Below are 13,118 nucleotides of genomic sequence, written 5' to 3'. Positions count from 1 at the left end.
TCAAAGTGACGGTGTCGTACTATGGAATATAAATTAGGTTTTGTAGCCACCCTAGACACTTCCATCTTCTCAAACTCCATTCAACACGGATGGTTCGAATGTATGTAGAGCTAAGTATCTACCATAATCACCCCCAATAGACACGCAACTAAACACATTCACAAAACATGTCTTACTTGACTGCAGTTTTAGATAATGAAAGGAAGTATATGACGAAATTAAGAAAATGTGCACTTGAATATATTAAACTTCTGCCCCCCAAGACCACCTCATCACCTCCCTTTCAAACATATTGCTTCCACCGCCCCCCAACATTCTCTGAACGGGACCTACTGAGAAACACTGAGTTGGTGGCACAGACCTCAAAAGCGGGAAATTAAGATGTTGGACCCAGCTGGCTACAAAAAATATATGTATTGAACAAATGAAACACATTATTATCTAAATACATGTACCTATAGTACAAAGTTGTCACACAAACCACCCCTAGGAGGTAATCAGACTTACAACTTTGACCATACTGGAGTCAAATCCAACATAGCCTACACTATCTAATGTCTTGAATTATTTAAACACTTCTATTGACCAAGTAGACACAGACACCCATAAGGGGAAATCCGACTTACCCTTTGACCATGTGATAATCGGAGGCATTGAAGACGTAGCCACCGACCACCCACATGATGTCCTGGTCGACCACAGCCTTGTGGGAGGCCCTGGCCAGCCCCGCCTCCGTGTATTCCTCTCGGCTCCAGAAGGAAGAGTTGGCGGGAACAGAGACCGAGCAGTCAGGCCCTGGAGGACAGAGAGCATTGTGTTGAAAAGAATAGAAAAACAACTTCTTAGCCCAGTGATTCTGAAACGTTTTCGTTTCAAGGACCTCCGCACTTTGATATGCATTGGGCCGCGGACCCTCATTTCATATGATTTTCATCTCTGGGCCCAGAATCTACACTTTAAAATCCTCAGTGTTAATTTAACTCTTAGTGTGTCAAAATTGTACACTTTGAGTTACAAAGCCGTAAGGGTCCATTTGGTTCCTAAATTATACTCATTTAGCTGGGGACCCCCGGGAACCCTGTCAAGGACCCCTGAGGGTCCCCGGACCGCATGCTGAGAACCACTGTCTTAGTCCACCGGGCCAGTGGCTGATGGATTCCAATGTTCACCCAACATTTGCATTTTAGATTTCAATAAAGACCACGATAGGCTATGGGGAGGGCAGTGTGGTCGGCGTAGGTTTAAGCCTCAGTGGGATATGGGTGAGGAGGAAGAGGGTCAGACTAATGATTGGTACACATTAAACAACTTTTATTCAGAGAGCATGGCAAATTTAGAGAATGCAATTTGTGAATCTGACGTGCTCTTTATAAAAAGGTGTCCATCTATGCAACTAGGAATCTCAAGGGGCAGACTACTTTCAAGATTCCCTCATACATTTTCACCATGGTTCCATTGTGAGAGTACCGTGAAGTCCCATGTTTTGGTAGCCAGTCAATAATTAGCACACTGACTTTAAGACATAAACAAACAAAGCAAATGGAGAACAAAAAATCATGCCCACTCAGGCACTAACTACCTGTACTGGCGCTGTATGAATTATCTGGAAAATTTGGATAAGAAAAAAATCCACACAAACTGGAATTTCTTCGGAATAAAAAGGGCAAGTTTCTGCAAAGCCTCTGTGACGACGCCAACAACCTGGGAGTCAGAAACAGAGAGGCTGACAGGAGCTTCTCCAATGTGAGCTGATGACATCGTTTCTGATGAGTACAGAGGATACAAACAGTCACAAGGAACACAGCTGCTCGGATCCAAACATTTACCAAACAATCAGTCTCAACCATCTCTGTGCAAAATATGACGGGGGCATTAGAAGGGCACAGGATGTTTATGTGCCAGGAGAGTTCTCCATGGTCATTATAAACACAATGCAGCAGTGGGTCATGTGACAGGAAAAGGAAAGTGATGTGGCTCTCCATGCCAATAAAGGCCATTCCACTCATTCTCTGCGTGGCTCCTTCCTGTGGCTGCAATTTCCCATCAAGTCAAGTTCATAAATATCACACAGCTTACATTAACCACTTAACAAACAATATATACTTTGTGGACCGGGGTTCCCCAGGGCTCTATACTAGGACCGCTCCTTTTCGCCCCTCAACACTAAATCTCTTCATCTCTTTCACCCCAGAATAAGGATGGCAGGGTGCATGTGGTTAAATAAACAATAATAACGTTTGTATCAGGCATAATTTCTGAATAAAAAAAAAAAAAATAAGAAACTTAGCCTTAGGGCTCCTTTTACATGAAGAGGTAATTTATTGAAGGGCAATCCATTTGGAAGAGAGAGAGACGATTAAATGCAAGGCTGGCTTCACTAAGCGGGCATTCTGTCTTAGGTTTCTCCCTGGCTGGCTGGCTGCTGTATAAAATGGGTTCATTTGGAGGCTGGCAGCATGGGGGTATACACTAAGTGAGCTACTCCACAGCCTGAGACTCCGTGACAGGGTAATAAAGGCTAAGATAACACCAGTCTGTTTCTCAAACTCCCTCAACCTCAGTAATTAGATCATGAGCACATTGAGCCGGCGAGATAACTATGGTTAAATTAAGCCATCGTCTCTTAGCTTGTGTAAGCGTGATGCTGCGGAGCCGTTTAAAAACTAACAGAGCATTTGGAGCCCAGATGGCCTTGATTCTTTACAAAAATTAAGCGCGCCTTCATACAGGAATGAAGGGGGGGGGGGGTAACCAATAGGAACACGGGGTGCTAATGACCCAGCTGGCAGAGATGTCGATGTTGATGCTGAGGCTGCAGCATCGTTCTTAGAGATAAGATTATCTTAGTATATTGGGTGACAATGGAATGAGGATAATTATCCTCTACACTTCACCTTTGCTCATGGAGAGAATTTAACAAGTGATATCATGAGTATTACAGGGCTATGTTACATAGTGCAGAGTATTACTGCACAATGTAACTTTGAGCCTGGTTTCCTCCTCTTGTTCCTCCAAAATTCAAGGTTGGTGTCAGATCCTGTGTCTAGGTGAGACATGACCTTTGACACGATCAAAATGTCTCAATAGAAGAGCTGGGAGACAAAATACAACCACCTCAAATGTATAAGTTATATTGTATTAACATACTCTACTATAGAGATTGGACAAAATTACATTTTATTCATAAAAAAAAAAGTTACATAGTGCGGCTTTAAGTCAGCTGTTCAAGATATTAGCAACTCTTTCTATGAGACCATCATGTATCAAATATCAATATATTTTTTGACCAATATCAATAATGTGGCTATATTATGGGATGACCATTGGTGCTTTTAACAGATATTTACACACAAGATTTTGAGAAATTATCATTTGTGACATCATAAATATGATTACCACAGGTAGAGGCTTTGGTTGGTGATTTTGCGATGGGTGTCCAAGGGTGGAGTGGTGTTAAGCGTTATATATCCAATTATGGATCTGCGAGTGCAAAAAAAAATTGCACACTGCAATTTGGGTCTGGCACCGCTCCATAAAGAATCCATTTCCTGTTCCAGAAGACGTGGGTGACCAATCAGGGCCCAGTATTCGAATATGGGAGACTGTAATTGGTAGCACCTTGGCAAGCACCTTAAATAGCATATAAATAGCATATAGTTGGTTGTAGGTCTAACCAATTGCGTCGAGGGCCATTGTTTTGATCCAGCCCCTTGGGAAAAAAAAACTTCCTCAAGCACCAGACTCATATCCACGCAGTGATATAGTCTGGCTACGCGAGGCTAGCTGTTTTGACCCGATGAGGTGGTTTTGGCAAGCACCTTAAATAGCATATTAAAACAAGTTACAACAGGCATTAGGCAGATGTCAACATTGAAGTTGATTATCAATTTATACCCTCCCCCACACACACACACACACACACACACACACACACAAAAAAAGTCCAGCAACTTCACTCCATTACATAGACTGCTGACTGCATCAACTCCCAAAAAAGATTTGCAAGTCACCACCATGAAGAAAGTAACATGATTGCGCATGTAGTATAAATTAAGCTTAACATTACAACAAACCTAATGATTTGATAGGAATGTGCAAGGAAACATCTTGCAATGATCTTGCATACAAAATGAAGCCTCAGCATTGCCCATAGTTACAGTGTTTTGCCAGGCCTCTGTGACTCCGCGACAGCTGTCAATCTCAAAGACACCCGACTTCTCATTTTGAGGGCAAATGTTTTTCCGAGATTATTATTCAGTGCCTCTATTACAACTTCATCCTTGGGGAAACACTGGACATGGTTAATCAAATCAGCATGGTGGGTTGAAAAATAGGTCACACAGCTGGCAGCAGTGCCACTAAACTGCCAGCTAAGCGGAAGTGCCACCCACATGGATGCGACACCAGCCACAAAGACAAATGCAGGACAATTCTGCTACTATGGGTGGTTGAATTTGCTTACCATACCCATTTCTTCAGCAGGTACAACACCATCAATTGAAGGGCCTGTTGTAGTTGCTACTGAATCTAGGCTCCCCATGAAAGAGATTAGCCTGAGTTATCCTTAGTTCTGCACTGGTGCAACTAAAAAGGCAGACCAACAAGCTCATATATACAGTAAGCTATCTTTGGTGTGCGACACTAGCATTCAACCAAGTATAAATCAGGTGGTGAAATTTGACATGTTGAAACCATTATGACTGGTATGCAGAAACTAACATTTTATAATGGAGAAGAAAAAAATATATAATTTTTCAGAATCACCACACCCACTCATCCCCCCCACAACAGAAATATCTAACGTGACCTAAAACCTTAGTGAGGCTTACTGCTGGAAACATAGAAGTTGCAAATTACTCATTTATATGTACGGCAGCGGATTGTGTTCCAACAAGTTCATTTTTTAACTTGATTCATTCATTCACATTTCACTGCTCTTCCCACCCCCTGCGGACCCACCTTGCCATCCAGAGTTGCAGACGCAGGACTTTGCGCTGGTCTGGCAGCGGCCTCTCGCCGGGAAGCCGCAGTTGGCCTGGCAGTAGGGCACATCACAAGCTTCGCCCTTCCAGTTGGCCTCACACTGGCAGGACACGGAACCAGTGCCGTTTGCCACGCGACATTCTCCACGACCCGAGCAGTCATTAGGACATGTGTTCAATCTGAGAAGCGGGAGGAAGAAAAACGAAGAAAAGGAAGACGCATTGTGTTATTATTTATGACAGTCGGATAAAAGTTTCTAGAATAAATACAGGTATAAATCGAAAATGTGTAAAAGCACTTCTGAGACTTCCAACTCCTGAGGACAGACATGGCGTTGGGGGGAGACAGACGACACAGCAAGGTCCCTCGATCTCCTTCATGTTCCTGCCGCAGATCGATGGTTTGATGCTTTGACTGTGTGTCTGTGTGTCTGTGTGTCTGTGTGTCTGTGTGTCTGTGTGTGTGTGTGTGTGTGTGTGTGTACAAATGTCGAAACAAGCATAGTAGAATGTGCGAAATAGACATTGGATGGACGCCAATTTCCATGGTCGTCACAAGAGAGGCTATCTTATGGTTTAAAAATATTTTTAGGGTTAGGCTTAAAATTAGGAAAAGTTTCCGGTTGGAGGCTGAGACATTTAGAGGTTAGGTTTAGCTGTCGTGGTTGAAGCTATGCCTGATTTTAACTTTTTTGCACCACAGTGTCGCCAGTGCCGATCTAAAAGCTCACAACGCATCGCAGCGTTGAGCTTGTAGATCTCCTATACTTCAGCTGCTGTCCCAAAAAATGTTTTATCCTCACAAGTATAGTAATAATACAAGTGTGTGTGTGGTGTGTGTTGGGTGGAGGGGGGGGGGGGCACTGAGCTTTTATTCAAGGATCTGATTTTCAGACCCAACTTTAGTCCCGTCACCATGGTGATGAAGTCAGCACGAATGAACATGAAAAAAGGAAAACTTTGGGGCTTCTATTAGGCCTTTGAAGGTGTGTGTGTGTGTGTGTGTGTGTGTGTGTGTGTGTGTGTGTGTGTGTGTGTGTGTGTGTGTGTGTGTGTGTGTGTGTGTGTGTGTGTGTGTGTGTGTGTGTGTGTGTCAAAAAACTTGCAATTTGGTGCATTCTGGCCATGATTTTTTTATGGCTGAGCAATTAATCAAAAAATATTTAAAAGTCACACTGGGTGCGTTTACATGCACAATATTTATTCATTCAGAATGAACTCATTCCGAATAGAAATGTATACCCAACTGTTTACATGGCACCTGAATAAAAGTATTCCTGTTCCTCAATCGTTTACATGAGCAAAGCATTCATTCGGAATAGAACTCTGGTCATGCGCAGAGTGCTTCGGGCCAGGTTGGGGGCGGGGGACGGGGGGAGAGGGCGGGGGTGTTTGACAGGTAAACATATTTATTATTTACCTCTGGCAGCCTTGGTAATGAATAATAACAATTAAGTCACGGCTGCCAGAGAGAAATAATAACAAGCCACAGCTCACAATCAATCAAAGCTGCCAGCTATATAGGTAAATGAGGAAGAAGAGAAGAGAGACAATAAAACAAGTTAAGAGAGAGAAGGTAGAGAGAAGGTTTGATAATGGAAGCACACCACATCCTGGCTACGGCCATTGGTCTGCTATTGATGAGTTTAATGCAGCAAAATCAGCTCCTGTTATATTTGCTGCTGACCCGGAGGAGGAGCCGGTCGGCGGAGAACTACGGGCGTCTGCGACTTGGGCTTGGAGCGCCAGACTCCACATGGCTTGCGCCTCTCCCCCCCCCACCCAGAAGCACCAGGGGGCAATGGATGAAGGTCCGCAGTAAGGACTGGTGGGAGCGGATTGTGCTCACGGAGTACACCGACGCCGACTGGAAGCAGGACTTTCGCATGACCAGACGGTCCTTTGTTAAACTGTGCGCCTTGATGGAGAGCTATATGGCCCCAGATGACGCGACAGTCAGAGCCCCAATCCCCCTCATGATGCGCGTGGCCATAGTCCTGTATAAACTTGGGAGCTGCGGGGAGTACCGACTTGTGGCCAACCAGTTTGGGATCCACAAGTCGACTGTGAAAAAGTTCCTATACATGTTCTGTAAGGGCATGATGGCCGGGCCGGTTAGACAGCTCATACGTGTACCAAGTGATGAAGAGGCAGTGGAGATAGCGGGACGGTTTGAGGCAGCCCATCGTCTACGTCACCGCGCTAGCCAATGACACATGCACAAAAGAACAAATGTATACCAGTCTGATACCAGTGCGTTTACATGGGCAATGTAGCCCGATTCTATCGGTATATACCAGCCCTTCAAACCCGAATGAAATTTCATTCGGATCAGACCGGTATGGCCATACCGATGCGTTTACATGAGCATTTCTATTCTGAATGAGCATTCATTCCGAATTGAAGTGGAATAAACCTGTCCATGTAAACGCAGCCAATGTGAACTACTGCAGTTTCCAAATTACAGAGGCTGCAATTAATTAATTGCATAAAATAGAGGGACCCCCAAATGGACTTCTAAACTAGGCATTGAACTGTTTTAGGTATTACTTGTTGCAAGTACAATATTAATTTAACCCTTAAATGCATACTCAATAAAAAAGTAAAGGTTTTTGCATGTTTAGCTCACGGTTTAAAAGTACTGTATACTTTACATTAGCTACTGCTGACAATTCCCAGTTTTCTTGACATTCGAAGAGGCTATTGGCCTTTCATTTCGTTTGGTATCGTATGGACATTGTAGTCAATGGGCTAAACATGCAAAAGTAGAAGTATGGTTCATTAAATATCAATTTATGTTGACTGCGTCTAACAGAGGTGAAGCTTTTTTTTCTTTTACATTTTTATCCCGCGATTTTTGTAACCCATTTTTTTTCACCCGGTGCCAATTTCCTAAGTGATCCTGGGCGCTACACCAGCCCTACACCAGCGCTACACCAGTCCCCCACAGCCTGGGGAGGCCAGGGCCGAGCTCATGCTTCCTTCAGTGCATGAGAGCCAACTGACCTTCTTGTCACCTGACAGGGGGGAGTTTCCCTGGTAGGACGTAGCGCGTGGAAGGAACACGTTATTCCAACCAGTTCCCTTCCCCTCCATCAGGCGCCCCGGCTGTCATGGGGGAGGCGGTATAGTGACCAGGATTACTACATGTTTTTGTGAGGGTATTAACTACCCTGGGAGACACGGGGAGAACATGCAAACTCCACACAGAGTAGGCCCTTTCGCCAACAGAGGTGAAGCTTGAATTAAAAAATATGAAATGCTTTTTCTCCCCTTACTAAACAAACATGATAATTAAAATAACACCTTAATAGTATCTTTATCCAAATGTAAAGGCAACCAGAAACTACACCAGTCAGTAAAAGAAGTTTAAAATCTTGTCTCTACTATGTCTATGTAGCATACTGTCTCTTAAAATACATTGACTGCCAGAGTTTATTCATAATGTACTCCCTTGCCAGCGATTTGGTGTTTTTTTTTTGTTATTTTGTTATTTAAATTAATTTAAGTTTGTCTGCCTGCGGTTTTAAACACATACGACAGATCGACCAGCAGAGAGCAACAGATTGACACCTCGATCACTCGCTGACTCGCTCGACCAAACAGGCTCAAACAGTCCATACGTCATAACCGGATGTGACGTTTTCGACAATCGCCGATCGGGGTTCAGACCGTTGCGATACAAGACGACGATGACTGTTCGTCACCCAGACTAAAGAAAATCGAAGTGGAGCTCTCCGTTCGTTTTTTATACCGTGTGAAAAAACGTGTTTTGGCCTAAAGAGCGCATTTTTCAAGCTAAAACCGGAAACGGAAATCGCTGAAATTGCTTCCGGGTGAAGCGGAGGTGAGTGGAAAACGAAACTGATCTCGGAATGTAAATAAAACAGCGTGATCGTCTATTAACCAAATTAAACATTAGGACGCAGATCTGCGTCCTCGATTATTCTGGCAGCCCACGGTTTTATCTAATAGGACGCAGATCTGCGTCCATGGCAGCTTATGTGTTAATATAGCTGCGCACAGTGACACACTATATTTACTGTTAATACATTGCAATATCCAACCAGGACTGGAGGAACTCTTAAAATCAGCTCTTTACACATTTCCATCTCTCCATCTCCAAGTGTGGCTTAGAAAAGGTTACATTTCCACCTTCATGTCACACTGCTGTTTAGAACAGGTTCAATGCTTGAAGAGATAGGTGTGAGCAGTAGTTACTTTAGCGCAAATGTTAATCTCCCACTTTATCTCTTTTACTGGAATTCAGTTTGTTTAAATGTCTAGTGGTTGAAAATAAAAGACCCTTTCACTTGACCAGTCTGTTTCTACACTACTTTTTGACTCCAACAAATCTAATGAATAATTATTACAACTTGAAGTAGTTTACTTTAACAATGGATGCTGATAATATGAGCATTCATTTCATTGCTGTTGTGAGTACAGCCATATGATGGACACGTTTTTCTACCATAATGTATGTATTTAGATTTACTACTGTGGAGCGAATGTTCAGCACTCAACAGGAATTAACCAGTCAACCATGACCTTGTCAATCTTTTTCAAATCGTTGGGATGTTGGGGGGAGGAGACTACAGATTCCATAGCCTGTGTTTTAACAATGCTAATAAACAGCTTAAATTTGGGAAAAGTGAAACGTCGACTTGCTCATTCCCTGCAAATGCCAATGGTAAATAGTAATACCCATGTGCAAGCTCAGATAACATGGTCAACCAACTGAGGAGAAAAACTGGAAGAGGGCGGATGGACGGCCGACAGAGTTTTGTTCATTTTAGAGTAGGATTACTATCAGATTAATCACTTGTGAAAATAATTGACAGTCGCAGCCCAGCTTCTGTCAGATCCCATTGTGTTTTTATATATTGCCTGTTCTACCATTGTGAAATCAAAGGCAAAAGTCCAGCTATGTGGACAATAACGTTTTTGTTCTATTCTGCATTTATTGCTTTTTGCCTCACAACGAAGCCAAATCCAACATTTCCATGACAACATGCTGAAGTTTTTAAGTTTATATCGTTTTCTGTACTGATTTCCTCTTGCCTGTAATATCAGAGTGAAACCATAGCAGTAGTTCCATGTTCTACGATGTATTAGTGATGTACTGTATGGGTCACAGGTAAACCCAGGTTTCAGGTCAGGAAAATAATACTTTCTGAATAATTGCAGGTAGAGGAGATGATAATAAATGTCAGTGTAGCTCATATCGTCGGCTAGGTTACCACAGCCACCCCACTTGGTTTTTCTTGTACAGTACCATAAGTGCGAAACCAAAAGTAAAATAACCGGGTGTGGTCAGTAATGAGTCTCTTCTCAGTATTCACCAGTGTTGCCATGTCCACGTCGACTTTGGGCTTGTTTTTCTATAAAGTCGCCTGTAAACATTTTCATGTCAAGGACCCCCAAATTGTATGTATTTGTCTAAGGGCTGAAAATATTTTGTGACAGGGACCTCTTGTACCAGATTTGTGTTGTTAAAATATTCCAAATGTTTCCATTTTTTTCCAAGATTCTTTTGAAAATAGCAAATCTACAAGGTCACAACGCGACGCGTTGTAAGCTTTTTCAAAACCATGAGCCATTTTCAAATAGCCGATGTATATAGGTTTTAAGTGCTCATGTGGCCTAGTTGCTTCTTTTGGACTTGTTTTCATAGTCTGGCAAAACTGGTATTCACCTGTAGGAAATGTTGAAGCCAGTCAGGTTGTAGGCTGCGTCACTGAAGAAGTGCAGCAGGGCGTAGCCGGACTGGGAAACCACCTCGGGGACCGTCTCGTTGCTGTACCGCTCGGGGACGATCAGACCGCTGGAATGAGGAGAAAAGACACACAGTGTGTAGTAGCGTGTGTGGTCGGAACCATGATGAATAGTAAAACCACAAAACTGCCATAAGCATCAGTAACAGTACAGCCACACATGCCCAAAAAACTACTACCATTAATGTGTTATCAATGCTATGTTTGTTTTTTTATGGAGTGGCTCCTCAGAGGCGAGACGTCTTTAGAAGTCTGTCTGTCTGGAGATAATCTGGTAAACCACTGGACCGATCGGCACCACATTTTGTTGATCACACTGCCAGTTGGCCACAGAAGTACCTCCAATAATGTTTTAGTGGAGGTACCTCTACTAAATTATTTCTTCACATGTTTTATACTTATAAAATATACTTATGTTTAACTTAAATTTTATAATGGAAGTCAAAGGGGCTCTGATTGGATTGAAACCTTGCCCAAAGTCATCAAAGGTCACATGACTGACGTCATACAGTAGATGACTCACATCACAGGCTGGGCACATGGAAGTCTCTGATATATAGGGGGCTTCTTTTTCTGCCGTGTGTATACTTTAGTTAAGGTGAATAGCAGGCTTTTTGTCTTGTTTTTTAAATTGTCACCAGCTCTCATTCAGTTAAATAGTGTGTGTGAGTTAGAGATGCAACGATATCCATTTGTCTTTTCCGATACCAATTCCGACCGATACCCTTGTTGGGTATGCTGTCTGGGAATCGTGCCGATACCAAGTACCGTGCCGATACCAATGCATAATCTAATTAAAAATAGAAAACATAAAAAATAAATGATTTTCCAAAAAATAACAATTTAATCAATAACTGTTAACATGCAGCAACATGTCAGTAAAATTGTAATGAAAGTAGTAAAGTGAAAAGTAAAGTGGAAAACAACTGTTTACTGTAAATTAAATAAATTCATGCCATGAACTGTGTGCTGTCAGATTGGAATGGAATGGCACGGTGCAGAGGCCGATCCCAGCCATTTAGTTAGTATTGGCAGTCTCTCAGATACGGGGATTGGTATCGGAACAAATCTAATGTGAGGGGAGGGGTGGGGGACGAGTTTTCAGTCTGCGCCCATGTACTATCAATCATAGACTGGCATAACTTACATATTAGGACAGCATCATATGAACGCATATCCTTCTCTATGAAGGGCAGAATAGACCAGTTCTTCTCCATGTTAATGACAGACTACTGGCTGGACCCCCTATACAGTATATCCTTGCTTGTTCACAGGTGGTTCTATTTTTATGGATAGCATAGCCTCCCTCCTTCCCTCTTTATTTTCTGTTGTTTTTTCTTTGTTCTCCTTTATTTATCTTATTGATTATGTTGTGGTGTAGGTACCCGTTTTTATTTTAAGTGTAAAAAATTAAATAAAATAGTACCGGTAATCACAAAAAATACTTTAAAGTTGTCTTCATGTCCCGATTCTGTCGGTACTTCCCACATCACGGAATTCATAAGGCAATTAAAACAAATGGTGCAGTCAAATGCTTGGGAATGATGACAGTTCAGTGAGGTATATTGATGGAGATGTTCATTAATGGAGATCTTGAGTGAGGCAGTGCAGGGCGCAAAGTGTTGGGAGACTGCTTCCTCACATGACATTAATCTAACACTTTTCTAAAGAAGGGTAGGCCTTAATAAAATAAAATAAATACAATATTGTATTGCAGAGCGCAGTGTTGAGGTAAATGCACATCCGTGGGTGGAAAATTCACGACAGCAAGCAGATGACGAGTGGCAACAATGGCAAGCACTGAATATAAAGTTTATATCATTATTCCTTCATATTCATAAGGGTCCCCACACAGTAACAGCGTAAGATCCAAATAGGGCCAGCTGACCTTTATTAGGTCTTCAGAGGTCACGGTGTGTGTGTGTGTGTGTGTGTGTGTGTGTGTGTGTGTGTGTGTGTGTGTGTGTGTGTGTGTGTGTGTGTGTGTGTGTTGAACTCAAGTGCTCTGGCACAGCAAATCAGTCTGCTGCTACAGCCTTTTTCAGTTATAAGTTAAACAAGGAGTGGATGGAGCTGCAAATCTTCAAATAATGATATCTTGGGTTCTGAACGTTTTTTTTGTTTTGTTTTCCCAAATACACGTCAACACGTCATTGGCACGTTGCGCCATAGCGGTAAAACACGTGAAACACATCAATGGCACTCAGATGCCTAACTTGTACTGCAATATTGGTATCGATTGATGTGAGGATGCAATTAATCTGTTATTGGATATTGAAAAATGAATTCAATATCGTGCATCCCTACTTCTCAGTCAGTCATCTCAAGTGAAGACTGGGCTCTTATACCAAGAACAAAACCT

At 42.5% G+C, this 13,118-nt stretch overlaps 1 protein-coding gene across 2 annotated transcripts in view; it reads right to left on the bottom strand.

Annotated features, from left to right (window-relative positions):
• atrn (attractin) overlaps positions 1–13,118 on the bottom strand; it is a 166,234-nt gene that overhangs the window by 134,964 nt on the left and 18,152 nt on the right. For both annotated transcript variants that reach the window (XM_084043855.1, XM_084043856.1), the window contains exons 4-6: positions 10,678–10,806; positions 4,960–5,162; positions 627–795 (exon numbers count right to left, since the gene is read on the bottom strand). In XM_084043855.1, coding sequence (XP_083899981.1) covers positions 627–795; positions 4,960–5,162; positions 10,678–10,806 — 501 coding nt within the window. The remainder of the gene's footprint in view (positions 1–626; positions 796–4,959; positions 5,163–10,677; positions 10,807–13,118) is intronic.

The sequence above is a fragment of the Gymnoscopelus microlampas genome, assembly GCF_963454915.1.
Source record: "Gymnoscopelus microlampas genome assembly, chromosome: 20".
In the NCBI taxonomy this organism is placed as follows: Eukaryota; Metazoa; Chordata; class Actinopteri; order Myctophiformes; family Myctophidae; genus Gymnoscopelus; species Gymnoscopelus microlampas.
The sequence above is the reverse complement of the archived record's forward strand: the minus strand, read 5'-3'. Positions and strand labels throughout refer to the sequence as shown.